Raw genomic sequence first — 17172 nt, forward strand, 5'->3', positions numbered from 1 at the left:
TACCAGCAGATGTGTATTGAGGGACCTGTTGGTGTAGGACTACCTACCTGCTCTGCCCGTGGGTCCAGACCCTGGTTGTACAGCTCACACACCAGATGTCTGCGCAGGATGTCCGGGTTGACCTGCAGCAGGAGTCCCAGGTCCAGACACAGAGAGGGCCACGTCTTGTCCCCTGACCCAGACCCCTCCACCGCCTCCCTCTGGGTCGTCACCCAGCCTGTCAACACCCTGAGCAGGAACTCCTGTCTGAGGGAGACCAGGCCAGGGTCCATGTCTCCACTGGGCATCAGCTGGATGGACGACAGCTCTCTAAAGAAGGCATTCTTACCCTGGAAGAAGGAAAGACTCGCAGTGTATAGTGTAGGTCAGTGTTTCCCAACCCTCTCCTCAGGGCCATAGTGTAGGTCAGTGTTTCCCAACCCTCTCCTCAGGGCCATAGTGTAGGTCAGTGTTTCCCAACCCTCTCCTCAGGGCCTCACAGACATTGTTTGTTTTAACCCTAAAAACTGGCACACCTAACTCAATTAGTCAACTAATCATCAAGCCTGTGACTAATTGAATCAGGTGTGCCAGTTTAGAGTTAAAACAAACATGTGAAACATCTGGGGAGGCCAGAGGAGAGGGTTGGGAAACACTGCTGTAGGTGTTATGCATGTGTTTACACTACGTGTTTGTCTCACCTTGCTGTCGAACAGGCTGAGTGGTTTGACCCTGAGACTGAAGGTCATAGCAGTGTGGAGTAGAGAGGCCAGGAGATAGTGGTGTTGTACAAGGGGGTAGTGAACTCCCTTCTGCTCCAGGGCTAGCTCTGCTAGGGAGGCAGGACCCTCTGCTTCCCCCCACACCTCCTCCACACAGAGCTCGGGAGGAGTCACCTCTTCTACCCCCGAGTCTGCCTGGAGGAGAGAGGGGAGAGGGGTTCAGAGTAACCAAGGACCAGCCTCACTTGCCAGTATCACTATTAAAACCATCCAAAGCGCAGTCTATGTGCAACTATAGATGCTTTAGTTCAAAAATAATTATTCTAAATCCCCGTGCTGCAGTAATGGTACACTGTGACAAACTCTCTTGCATGGTGACATGCACATATACCCACTTGCATGCAGCACATGCTTTTTACCTGTGCTGCAACGCAGGGAAACATTTTAATCTGCCCAACTGTATGCATCCATCCATCTTTTTTGATCCGTACCTCCATCAGAATCTGTAGCAGCTGAACACAGGAGCCCAGGAATGCTGTCATGGCACAGTCTCCCATTCCCACATCCTGAATACACAGACAGACGTTATCTACATGTCTATTCAAAACCAAAACAACACAACCAAAACAACCACAACAAGTCCCAATCAGAGAGGTATGTAGCTGTAAGGCTGAATAGGGCAGGGCTGCTTACCCGTCGACACAGGCGGTCCTTAGGGGCCTTCCCCACCTGTGGAGAGAAAACACAAACAGACGATCAATTGGAGCACTATGAAGAGAATCATGATCAGAATCAGGACACACCGGGGACTGATTTGAATGGTTACATCCCTACAGAATGTTTGTTTTGTATGTGAGAGTTCTGATGAACATATTCTGTAGGGATGTAAGGATTCACAGATACGCATCGATCCCCGGTTCAAATGTTTAAGATGAGACTGAAACGGTCAGAAACTCTATTCAAACGTTACGTATCGCCGGTTCACCAACATGGCTCATATTACTTTATTTCCTCTCCTTCAGTGTCGAGCATTTAACGGTGTTGAGTCATTGATCAATATCAGTAGCCTAGCCAAAGTGCACATTGCCCAACGAGAGGTCGGCCACCTGTCACCTTCAGCATTCAAATGTTTAAAATGGCTTGTGCTTTATTAGTTGAGTGACAAGTTCAAACGATGTCATTTCAAGGTTATTGTTATCAAAGGTGCTGTTGAAAACGGCATTTTACTGGAATAGCCTAAGCTACCGCTGGAGACAACTCTCATTTGGATATAGTGGACTAAACTCCACTCCATGGTGAAGGAAGATTGTGATGACTCCACAAACAGTGGAGCAGAGACCTGGGTTTGTGGAACCTAGGACCACCTCCATCGATTCGCCCAAGGTCAATCCTTCAAATGCATTTAATTATCGAACGCCTACCTTCTACCTATGTCTGTCCTCTGTAGTTGTGTGCCTTTGTTTGCTGAAATCCATACATTTTCAATAAATGTTAATCAAATACAACTACCTACTTTTTCCTTGTTGAGATTCAATTGGCACATGCGCATTTGCGATGAGTTGCCATCTGAGCAACAGCAATGAGCAAACAGTCGATGGTTGTTTTTGTTGAAAGTTTGAAAAAGTATGGATTTCGGCAAAAAAATAAATCCAAAAAGCTGTGCTATATATTCATTTTAACAGTGGTGGGGAACAAAAAGCAAACATTGCCCCTCCCCCCCCTTTATCTGATAGTGGGGTGGCAGGTGCCCAGTCTCCCTTGTGGCTTAGCCTTACATACTGAACAAAAATATAAACACACCATGTAAAGTGTTGGTGCCATGTTCCAAGAGCTGAAATAAAATATCCTAGATATTTTTAATACGCACAAAAAGCTTATTTCTCTCAAATGTTGTGCACACATTTGTTTACATCCCTGTTAGTGAGCATTTCCTCTTTGCCAAGATAATCCATCCACTTGACAGGTGTGGCATATCAAGAAGCTGATTAAAAACAGCATGATAATTACACAGGTGCATCATGTGCTGGGGACAATAAAAGGCCACTCTAAAATGTGCAGTAGTCACACAATGCAATTGCTATGCTGACTGCAGGAATGTCTGTCCACCAGAAGTTAATGTTAATTTCTCTACCATAAGCCGTCTCCAATGTCGTTTTAGACTATTTGGTACTGCTCACAACCACAGACCACGTGTAACCACGCCAGCCCAGGACCTCTACATCCGGCTTCTTCACCTGCGGGATCGTCTGAGACCAGCCACCCAGACAGCTAATCGAATAATTTCGGCACAAACTGTCAGAAACAGTCGTCTCAGGGGAGCTCATCTGCGTGCTTGCATCCTCACCAGGGTCTTGACCTGACTGCAGTTCGGCGTCGTATCCGACTTCAGTGGACAAATGCAGCACAGCGGCCCCATGCTGAAAAGTGTGCTCTTCACGGATTAATCCTGGTTTCAACTGTCCCGGCAAACCTCGTGTATGGTGGCGGTGGAGTTGTGGTATGGGCAGGCATAAGCTACGGACAACGAACACAATTGCATTTTATTGATGGCAATGTGAATGGACAGAGATACCACGGTATCTCTGTCCATTCACATTGCCATCAATAAAATAAAATAAAAGATTTTGAGGCCCATTGTCGTGCCATTCATCTGCCGCCATCACGTCTCAGCATGAAAATGCACGGCCCCATGTCGCAAGGACCTGTACGCAATTCCTGGAAGCTGAAAATGTCCCAGTTCTTCCATGGCCTGCATACTCAACACACATGAGCATGTTTGAGATGCTCTGATTTGACATGTACTACAGCGTGTTCCAGTTCCCACCACATTCAGAAACTTTGCACAGACATTAAAAGAGGAGTGGGATAACAGTCCACAGGCTACAATCAACAGCCTGATCACCTCTATGTGAAGATGTGTTGTGCCACATGAGGCAAATGGTGGTACTGACTGGTTCTGATCCACGCACCTACTTTTTTTTTTAAAGGTACACTATATGTACAAAAGTATGTGGACACCCCTTCAAATTATTGGAACGGCTATTATTTCAGCCACACCCATTACTGACAGATGTATAAAACCAAGCACACAGCCATGCAATATCCATAGACAAACATTGACAATAGAAGTGCCTTACTGAAGAGCTCAGTGACTTTCAACGTGACACCGTCATAAGATGCCACCTTTCTAACAAGTCAGTTTGTCAAATTTCTGTCAGCCCGAAGGACGCATCTGGGTTTGCCAGGAAAGCTGCCAGGAAAACACTACCTGCCCTAATGCATACAGCCAACTATAAAGTTTGGTGGAGGAGGAATTATGGTCTGGGACTATTTTTCATGGTTCAGGCCCCTTATTTCCAGTGGCATTCTAGATGATTCTGTGCTTCCAACTTTGTGGCAACAGTTTGGGGAAGGGCTTTCCTGTTTCAGCATGACAATGTCCCCGTGCAGAAAGCATAGTCCATACAGAAATGTTTGTCGAGATCGGTGTGGAAGAACTTGACTGGCCTGCACAGAGCCCTGACCTCAACCCCATCAAACACCTTTGGAATTAATTTAAACACTGACTGCGAGTCAGGCCTAATTGCCCAAGACCTGTGCCCGAACCTCTAATGCTCTTGTGGCTGAATGGAAGCAAGTTCCCACAGAAATGTTCCAACATCTAGTGGAAAGTCGATGTTAATGCCTGTGATTTTGGAATGAGATGTTCGACAAACATGTGTACTTTTGGTCATATAGTGTATCTGTGACAAACAGATGCAGAACTGTATTCCCAGTCATGTGAAATCCATAGATTAGAGCCTCATTACTTTTTCAATTTTCCTTTATATGAACTGTAACTCACAAGCACACACACAGAGGTCAGCTCAGACAGATATAACACACACACAGAGGTCAGCTCAGACAGATATAACACACACACAGATGTCAGCTCAGACAGATATAACACACACACACACAGAGGTCAGCTCAGACAGATATAACACACACACACACAGAGGTCAGTTCAGACAGATATAACACACACACACACAGAGGTCAGCTCAGACAGATATAACACACACACACACACAGAGGTCAGCTCAGACAGATATAACACACACACAGAGGTCAGCTCAGACAGATAACACACACACACACACAGGTCAGCTCAGACAGATATAACACACACACACACACACAGAGGTCAGTTCAGACAGATATAACACACACACACACAGAGGTCAGCTCAGACAGATATAACACACACACACACAGAGGTCAGCTCAGACAGATATAACACACACACACACACACACACACACACACACACACACAGAGGTCAGCTCAGACAGATATAACACACACACACACACACCACAGGTCAGTTCAGACAGATATAACACACACACACACACACACAGAGAGGTCAGCTCAGACAGATATAACACACACACACACAGAGGTCAGCTCAGACAGATATAACACACACACACACAGAGAGGTCAGCCTCAGACAGATATAACACACACACACACACAGAGAGGTCAGCTCAGACAGATATAACACACACACACACACACACACAGGTCAGTTCAGACAGATATAACACACACACACACACACAGAGAGGTCAGCTCAGACAGATATAACACACACACACACAGAGAGGTCAGCTCAGACAGATATAACACACACACACACACACAGAGGTCAGCTCAGACAGATATAACACACACAACACCACACAGAGGTCAGCTCAGACAGATATAACACCACACACACACACACACACAGAGGGTCAGCTCAGACAGATAACACACACACACACACAGAGGTCAGCTCAGACAGATATAACACACACACACAGAGGGTCAGCTCAGACAGATATAACACACACACACACACCACAGGTCAGCTCAGACAGATATAACACACACACACACACACACACACACACACACACACACACACACACACACACACACAGGTCAGTTCAGACAGATATAACACACACACACACACAGAGAGGTCAGCTCAGACAGATATAACACACACACACACAGAGAGGTCAGCTCAGACAGATATAACACACACACACACCACACACACAGAGGTCAGCTCAGAAAGATATAACACACACACACACACAGAGGTCAGCTCAGACAGATATAACACACACACACACACACAGAGGTCAGCTCAGACAGATATAACACACCACACACAGGTCAGTTCAGACAGATATAACACACACACACACAACACACAGAGAGGTCAGCTCAGACAGATATAACACACACACACACACACACAGGTCAGCTCAGACAGATATAACACACACACACACACAGAGGTCAGCTCAGACAGATATAACACACACACACACACACACACAGAGAGGTCAGCTCAGACAGATATAACACACACACACACAGAGAGGTCAGCTCAGACAGATATAACACACACACACCACACAACAGAGAGAGGTCAGCTCAGACAGATAACACCACACACACACAGAGGTCAGCTCAGACAGATAAACACCACACACACACACACACACACAGGTCAGCTCAGACAGATATACACACACCACACAAGAGAGGTCAGCTCAGACAGATATAACACACACACACAGAGGTCAGCTCAGACAGATATACACACACACACACACACACACACACACAGGTCAGCTCAGACAGAATATAACACACACACACACACACACACCACAGGTCAGTTCAGACAGATATAACACACACACACCACACAGAGAGGTCAGCTCAGACAGATATAACACACACACACACACACAACAGAGGTCAGCTCAGACAGATATAACACACACACACACAGAGAGGTCAGCTCAGACAGATATAACACACACACACACACACACACACAGAGGTCAGCTCAGACAGATAACACACACACCACACACAGAGGTCAGCTCAGACAGATATAACACACACACACACACACACACACACACAGAGGTCAGCTCAGACAGATATAACACACACAAACACAGAGAGGTCAGCTCAGACAGAAAACACACACACACAACACACGAGAGGTCAGCTCAGACAGATAACACACACACACACAGGTCAGCTCAGACAGATATAACACACACACACACAACCACACAGAGGTCAGCTCAGACAGATAACACACACACACAGAGGTCAGCTCAGAACAGATATAACACACACAACACACACAGAGGGTCGCTCAGACAGATAACACACACACACACAGAGGTCAGCTCAGACAGATAACACACACACACAGAGGTCAGCTCAGACAGATAACACACACACACAGAGGTCAGCTCAGACAGATAACACACACACACAGAGGTCAGCTCAGACAGATGTAACACACACACACAGGTCAGCTCAGACAGATGTAACACACACACAGAGGTCAGCTCAGACAGATAACACACACACACAGAGGTCAGCTCAGACAGATATAACACACACACAGAGGGTCCAGCTCAGACAGATAAACACACACACACAGGGGTCAGCTCAGACAGATACACACACACACACACAGAGGTCAGCTCAGACAGATGTAACACACACACACAGAGGTCAGCTCAGACAGATGTAACACACACAGAGGTCAGCTCAGACAGATATAACACCACAAGAGGTCAGCTCAGACAGATAACACACACACACACACAGAGGTCAGCTCAGACAGATATAACACACACACACAGAGAGAAAGTCAGCTCAGACAGATAACACACACACACACACACACACAGAGAGAAGTCAGCTCAGACAGATAACACACACACAGAGAGAAAGTCAGCTCAGACAGATAACCACACACACACCAACACACACACACACAGAGAGAAAGTCAGCGTCAGACAGATAACACACACACAGAGAGGAAAGTCAGCTCAGAACAGATAACACACACACACACACAGAGAGAAAGTCAGCTCAGACAGATAACACACACAAAGAGAGGAAAGTCAGCTCAGACAGATAACACACACACACACACCAGAGAGAAAGTCAGCTCAGACAGATAACACACACAACACCACACACACACCACACACAGAGGTCATCTCAGACAGATATAACACACACACACACACAGAGAGAAAGTCAGCTCAGACAGATAACACACACACACACACACACACAGAGAGGTCAGCTCAGACAGATATACACACACACACACAGGAGGTCAGCTCAGACAGATATAACACACACACACACCACAGAGAGGTCAGCTCAGACAGATATAACACACACACACACAGAGGGTCAGCTCAACAGATATAACACACACACACACACACACACACACACACACACAGGTCAGTTTCGACAGATATAACACACACACACCACACACACAGAGGTCAGCTCGAGCTAATATAACCACACACACACACACACAGAGGTCAGCTCAGACAGATATAACACACACACACACAGAGAGGTCAGCTCAGACAGATATAACACACACACACACACAGAGGTCACTCAGACAGAATATAATACACACACACACACTACAGAGGGTCAGTTCTGCGACAGATATAACACACCATCACACAGAGGTCAGCTCAGACAGATATAACAACACACACACAGAGGTCAGCTCAGACAGATATAACACACACACAGAGGTCAGCTCAGACAGATAACACACACACACACACACAGGTCAGCTCAGACAGATATAACACACACACACACACACACAGGTCAGTTCAGACAGATATAACACAACACACACACACACAGAGAGGTCAGCTCAGACATATCTAACACACACACACACAGAGGTCAGCTCAGACAGATATAACACACACACACACAGAGAGGTCAGCTCAGACAGATATAACACACACACACACACAGAGAGGTCAGCTCAGACAGATATAACACACACACACACACACACACAGGTCAGTTCAGACAGATATAACACACACACACACACACAGAGAGGTCAGCTCAGACAGATATAACACACACACACACACACAGAGGTCAGCTCAGACAGATATAACACACACACACACAGAGGTCAGCTCAGACAGATATAACACACACACACACACACAGAGGTCAGCTCAGACAGATAACACACACACACACACACACACACAGAGGTCAGCTCAGACAGATATAACACACACACACACACACACAGAGGTCAGCTCAGACAGATATAAAACACACACACACCAGAGGTCGCTCAGACAGATATAACACACACACACACACCACACAAGGTCAGCTCAGACAGATATACAACACACACACCAACACACACACACACCAACACCACACACACACAGGTCAGTTCAGACAGATATAACACACACCACACACACACACAGAGAGGTCAGCTCAGACAGATATAACACACACACACACAGAGAGGTCAGCTCAGACGATATATAACACACACACACACACACAGAGGTCAGCTCAGACAGATTATAACACACACACACACACAGAGGTCAGCTCAGACAGATATAACACAACACACACACACACAGAGGTCGCTCAGACAGATATAACACACCACACAGGTCAGTTCAGACAGATATAACACACACACAACACACACACAGAGAGGTCAGCTCAGACAGATATAACACACACACACAGAGTCAGCTCAGACAGATATAACACACACACACACACCAGAGGTCAGCTCAGACCAGATATACACACACACACACACACACACACAGAGAGGTCAGCTCAGACAGATAAACACACACACACACAGAGAGGTCAGCTCAGACAGATATAACACACACACACACACACAGAGAGAGGTCAGCTCAGACAGATAACACACACAACACACAGAGGTCAGCTCAGACAGATAACACACACACACACACACACACACACACACAGGTCAGCTCAGACGATACACACACACAGAGGTCAGCTCAGACAGATATAACACACACACACAGAGGTCAGCTCAGACAGATATAACACACACACACACACACACAGGTCAGCTCAGACAGATATAAAACACCACACACACACACACACAGGTCAGTTCAGACAGATATAAGACCACACACACACACAGAGAGAGGTCAGCTCAGACAGATATAACACACACCACACAACACACACCAGAGGTCAGCTCAGACAGATATAACACACCACACACCCAGAGAGGTCAGCTCAGACAGATATAACACCCAAACACACACACACACAACACACACACAGAGGTCAGCTCAGACAGATATAAACACACACAAACACAGAGAGGTCAGCTCAGACAGAGAAAACACACACACACACACAGAGAGGTCAGCTCAGACAGATAACACACACACACACCACCAGGTCAGCTCAGACAGATATAACACAACCCACACACACCACACACAGAGGTCAGCTCAGACAGATAAACACACACACACAGAGGTCAGCTCAGACAGATATAACACACACACACACAGAGGTCAGCTCAGACAGCTAACACACACACACAGAGGTCAGCTCAGACAGATAACACACACACACAGAGGTCAGCTCAGACAGATAACAACAACACACACAGGGGTCAGCTCAGACAGATAAACACACACACACAGAGGTCAGCTCAGACAGATGTAAACACACACACCAGAGGTCAGCTCAGACAGATGTAAACACACACACAGAGGTCAGCTCAGACAGATAACACACACACACACAGAGGTCAGCTCAGACAGATATAACACAACACACAGAGGTCAGCTCAGACAGAAAACACACAACACACAGAGGTCAGCTCAGACAGATAACACACACACACACAGAGTCAGCTCAGACAGATGTAACACACACACACAGAGGTCAGCTCAGACAGATGTAACACAACACACAGAGGTCAGCTCAGACAGTTATAACACACACACAGAGGTCAGCTCAGACAGATAACACACACACACACACACAGAGGTCAGCTCAGACAGATATAACACACACACACAGAGAGAAAGTCAGCTCAGACAGATAACACACACACCACACACACACACAGAGAGAAAGTCAGCTCAGACAGATAACACACACACAGAGAGAGAAAGTCAGCTCAGACAGATAAACCACACAACACACACACACACACACACAGGAGAAAGTCAGCTCAGACAGATCCCAAACACACACACAGAGAAAAGTCAGCTCAGACAGATAAACACACACACAACACAGAGAGAAAGTCAGCTCAGACAGATAACACACACAAAGAGAGAAAGTCAGCTCAGACAGATAAACACACAACACCACACACACACAAACACACCACACAGAGGTCAGCTCAGACAGATATAACACACAACCACACACACACAGAGAGAAAGTCAGCTCAGACAGAGTAACACACACACACACACACACAGAGAGAAAGTCAGCTCAGACAGATAACACACACACACACCAAAGAGAAAAGTCAGCTCAGACAGATAAAAACACACAACACACACACATCACACACACCCACAGAGGTCAGCTCAGACAGATAAACCACACACACACACACACAGAGAGAAAGGTCAGCTCAGACAGATAAACACACACAAACACACACACACACACACACACACAGAGAGGTCAGCTCAGACAGATATAACACCACACACACACAGAGAGGTCAGCTCAGACAGATATAACACACACACACACACAGAGAGAGGTCAGCTCAGACAGATATAACCACACAACACACAGAGGTCAGCTCAGACAGATATAACACACACACACACACACACACACACCAACACACACAGGTCAGTTCAGACAGATATAAAACACACACAAACAAACAGAGGTCAGCTCAGGGACAGATATAAACACACACACACACACAGAGGTCAGTTCAGACAGATAACACACACAAAACACAGAGGCTCAGCTAAGACAGATAATAACACACACACACACATGAGGTCAGCTCAGACAGAATATAACACACACACCAGAGGTCAGCTCAGACAGATAACACACACACACACACAGGTAGCTCAGACAGTATAACCCACCACACAACACACAGAGGTCAGTTCAGACAGATATAAAACACACACACACACAGAGGTCAGCTCAGACAGATATAACACACACACAACACAGAGGTCAGCTCAGACAGATATAACACACACACACCACACACACAGGTCAGTTCAGACAGATATAACACNAGAGGTCAGCTCAGACAGATATACACACACAACACACACACACAGAGGTCAGCTCAGACAGATATAACACACACACACACACAGAGGTCAGCTCAGACAGATATAACACACACACACACACACAGAGGTCAGCTCAGACAGATAACACACACACAGCACACACACACACAGAGGTCAGCTCAACAGATATAACACACAACACACACACACAGAGGTCAGCTCAGACAGATATAACCACACAACACAGATGTCAGCTCAGACAGATATAACACCCCCACACACACACAACAGGTCAGCTCAGACGATATAACACCACACCACACACACACACACACCACACCACACACACACAGGTCAGTTCAGACAGATATAACACACACACACCACACACACATAAGGTCAGCTCAGACAGATATACACCACACACACAGAGAGGTCAGCTCAGACAGATATAACACACACACACACACACAGAGGTCAGCTCAGACAGATATAACACACACACCACACAGAGTCAGCTCCAGATATAACACACACACACACACACAGAGGTCAGCTCAGACAGATATAACACACACACACAGGTCAGTTCAGACAGATATAACACACACACACACACACACAGAGAGGTCAGCTCAGACAGATATAACACACCACACAGAGGTCAGCTCAGACAGATATAACACACACCACACACAGAGGTCAGCTCAGACAGATATAACACACACACACACACACCACAGAGAGGTCAGCTCAGACAGATATACACACACACACAGAGAGGTCAGCTCAGACAGATATAACACACACACCACACACAGAGAGAGGTCAGCTCAGACAGATAACACCACACACACAGAGGTCAGCTCAGACAGATAACACACCACACACACACACACACACACACAGGTCAGCTCAGACAGATATAACACACACAGAGGTCAGCTCAACAGATATAACACACACACACAGAGGTCAGCTCAGACAGATATAACACACACACACACACACACAGGTCAGCTCAGACAGATATACACACACACACACACCCACACATCAGTTCAGACAGATATAAGACACACACACACCCACAGAGAGGTCAGCTCAGACAGATATAACACACACACCACACCACACACAGAGGTCAGCTCAGACAGATATAACACACACACACACAGAGAGGTCAGCTCAGACAGATATAACACACACACACACACACACACACACACACACACAGAGGTCAGCTCAGACAGATATAACACACACAAACACAGAGAGGTCAGCTCAGACAGAAACACAACACACACACACACAGAGAGGTCAGCTCAGACAGATAACACACACACACACAGGTCAGCTCAGACAGATATAACACACACACACACACACACACAGAGGTCAGCTCAGACAGATAACACACACACACAGAGGTCAGCTCAGACAGATATAACACACACACACACAGAGGTCAGCTCAGACAGATAACACACACACACAGAGGTCAGCTCAGACAGATAACACACACACACAGAGGTCAGCTCAGACAGATAACACACCACACAGAGGTCAGCTCAGACAGATAACCACACACACAGAGGTCAGCTCAGACAGATTAACACAACACACACAGAGGTCAGCTCAGGACAGATGTAACACACCACACAGAGGTCAGCTTCAGACAGATACACACACACACAGGAGGTCAAGCTCAGACAGATATAAACACAACACGAGCGTCAGCTCAGACAGATAACACACACACACAGAGGTCAGCTTCAGACAAGATAACACACACCACACATCAGAGGTCAGCCTCCAGACACATGTAACACACACACACCACAGAGGTCAGCTCAGACAGATGTAACAACACCACACACGAGGGTCAGGCTCAGACAGATATAACACACACACAGAGTCAGCTCAGACAGATAACACACACACACACACACAGAGGTCAGCTCAGACAGATATAAACACACACACAGAGAGAAAGTCAGCTCAGACAGATAACACACACACACACACACACACAGAGAGAAAGTCAGCTCAGACAGATAACACACACACAGAGAGAAAGTCAGCTCAGACAGAGTAACACACACACACACACACACACACAACACCAGAGAGAAAGTCAGCTCAGACAGATAACACACACACAGAGAGAAAGTCAGCTCAGACAGATAACACACACACACACACAGAGAGAAAGTCAGCTCAGACAGATAACACACACAAAGAGAGAAAGTCAGCTCAGACAGATAACACACACAACACACACACACACACACACCACACAGAGGTCAGCTCAGACAGATATAACACACACACACACACACACAGAGAGAAAGTCAGCTCAGACAGATAACACACACACACACACACACAGAGAGAAAGTCAGCTCAGACAGATAACACACACACACACAAAGAGAGAAAGTCAGCTCAGACAGATAACACACACAACACACACACACACACACACACACAGAGGTCAGCTCAGACAGATATAACACACACACACACACACACAGAGAGAGAAAGTCAGCTCAGACAGATAACACACACACACACACACACACACACACACACAGAGAGGTCAGCTCAGACAGATATAACACACACACACACAGAGAGGTCAGCTCAGACAGATATAACACACACACAACACACAGAGAGAGGTCAGCTCAGACAGATATAACACACACACACACAGAGGTCAGCTCAGACAGATATAACACACACACACACACACACACACACACACACACACACAGGTCAGTTCAGACAGATATAACACACACACACACACAGAGGTCAGCTCAGACAGATATAACACACACACAACACACAGAGGTCAGTTCAGACAGATATAACACACACACACACAGAGGTCAGCTCAGACAGATATAAACACACACCACACACAGAGGTCAGCTCAGACAGATATAACACACACACAGAGGTCAGCTCAGACAGATAACACACACACACACACAGGTCAGCTCAGACAGATATAACACACACACACACACACAGAGGTCAGTTCAGACAGATATAACACACACACACACAGAGGTCAGCTCAGACAGATATAACACACACACACACAGAGGTCAGCTCAGACAGATATAACACACACACACACACACACAGGTCAGTTCAGACAGATATAACACCACACACACACACACACACAGAGAGGTCAGCTCAGACAGATATAACACACACACACACAGAGGTCAGCTCAGACAGATATAACACACACACACAGAGAGGTCAGCTCAGACAGATATAACACACACACACACACAGAGAGGTCAGCTCAGACAGATATAACACACACACACACACACACACACAGGTCAGTTCAGACAGATATAACACACACCACACACACACAGAGAGGTCAGCTCAGACAGATATAACACACACACACAGAGAGGTCAGCTCAGACAGATATAACACACACACACACCACACAGAGGTCAGCTCAGACAGATATAACACACACACCACACAACAGAGGTCAGCTCAGACAGAGATATAACACACACACAACACACACAGAGGTCAGCTCAGACAGATAACACACACACACACACACAGAGGTCAGCTCTCAGACAGATATAACACACACACACACACACAGAGGTCAGCTCAGACAGATATAACACAACACACACACACAGAGGTCAGCTCAGACAGATATAACACACACACACAGAGGTCAGCTCAGACAGATATAACACACACACACACAACACAGGTCAGCTCAGACAGATATAACACACACACACACACACACACACACACACACACACACACACAGGTCAGTTCAGACAGATATAACACACACACACACACACAGAGAGGTCAGCTCAGACAGATATAACACACACACACACAGAGAGGTCAGCTCAGACAGATATAACCACACACACACACACAGAGGTCAGCTCAGACAGATATAACACACACACACACACAGAGGTCAGCTCAGACAGATATAACACACACACACACACACAGAGGTCAGCTCAGACAGATATAACACACACACACAGGTCAGTTCAGACAGATATAACACACACACACACACACACAGAGAGGTCAGCTCAGACAGATATAACACACACACACACACACAGAGGTCAGCTCAGACAGATATAACACCACACACACACACACACACACAGAGAGGTCAGCTCAGACAGATATAACACACACACACACACAGAGAGGTCAGCTCAGACAGATATAACACACACACACACACACACAGAGGTCAGTTCAGACAGATATAACACACACACACACAGAGGTCAGCTCAGACAGATATAACACACACACACACAGAGGTCAGCTCAGACAGATATAACACACACACACACACACACACACACAGAGGTCAGCTCAGACAGATATAACACACCACACACACACACAGAGGTCAGCTCAGACAGATATAACACACACACACAGGTCAGTTCAGACAGATATAACACACACACACACACACACAGAGAGGTCAGCTCAGACAGATATAACACACACACACACACAGAGGTCAGCTCAGACAGATATAACACACACACACACAACACACACACACAGAGAGGTCAGCTCAGACAGATATAACACACACACACACAGAGAGGTCAGCTCAGACAGATATAACACACACACACACACACAGAGAGAGGTCAGCTCAGACAGATAACACACACACACACAGAGGTCAGCTCAGACAGATAACACACACACACACACACAGAGGTCAGCTCAGACAGATATAACACACACACACACACAGAGGTCAGCTCAGACAGATATAACACACACACACAGAGGTCAGCTCAGACAGATATAACACACACACACACACACACACACACACACAGGTCAGCTCAGACAGATATAACACACACACACACAGGTCAGTTCAGACAGATATAACACACACACACACACACAGAGAGGTCAGCTCAGACAGATATAACACACACACACACACACACACACACACAGAGGTCAGCTCAGACAGATATAACACACACACACACAGAGAGGTCAGCTCAGACAGATATAACACACACACACACACACACACACACACACACACACACACACAGAGGTCAGCTCAGACAGATAACACACACACACACACACACAGAGGTCAGCTCAGACAGATATAACACACACACACACACACACACACACACACACAGAGGTCAGCTCAGACAGATATAACACATACAAACACAGAGAG

At 46.4% G+C, this 17172-nt stretch overlaps 1 protein-coding gene across 6 annotated transcripts in view; it reads right to left on the minus strand.

Moving 5' to 3' along the window:
* Window positions 1–17172, minus strand: part of rab3gap2 (RAB3 GTPase activating protein subunit 2 (non-catalytic)) — a 42316-nt gene that overhangs the window by 2367 nt on the left and 22777 nt on the right. For 4 of the 6 annotated variants that reach the window (XM_031829101.1, XM_031829100.1, XM_031829099.1 and 1 more), the window contains 4 exons: window positions 1395–1430; window positions 1121–1267; window positions 681–896; window positions 48–329 (listed from right to left, as the gene is read on the minus strand). In XM_031829101.1, the coding sequence (XP_031684961.1) occupies window positions 48–329; window positions 681–896; window positions 1121–1267; window positions 1395–1430 (681 nt within the window). The remainder of the gene's footprint in view (window positions 1–47; window positions 330–680; window positions 897–1120; window positions 1268–1394; window positions 1431–17172) is intronic. The other 2 variants (XM_031829103.1, XM_031829102.1) reach the window with 1 other exon arrangement.

This window comes from Oncorhynchus kisutch, linkage group LG7 (assembly GCF_002021735.2).
Source record: "Oncorhynchus kisutch isolate 150728-3 linkage group LG7, Okis_V2, whole genome shotgun sequence".
NCBI lineage: Eukaryota > Metazoa > Chordata > Actinopteri > Salmoniformes > Salmonidae > Oncorhynchus > Oncorhynchus kisutch.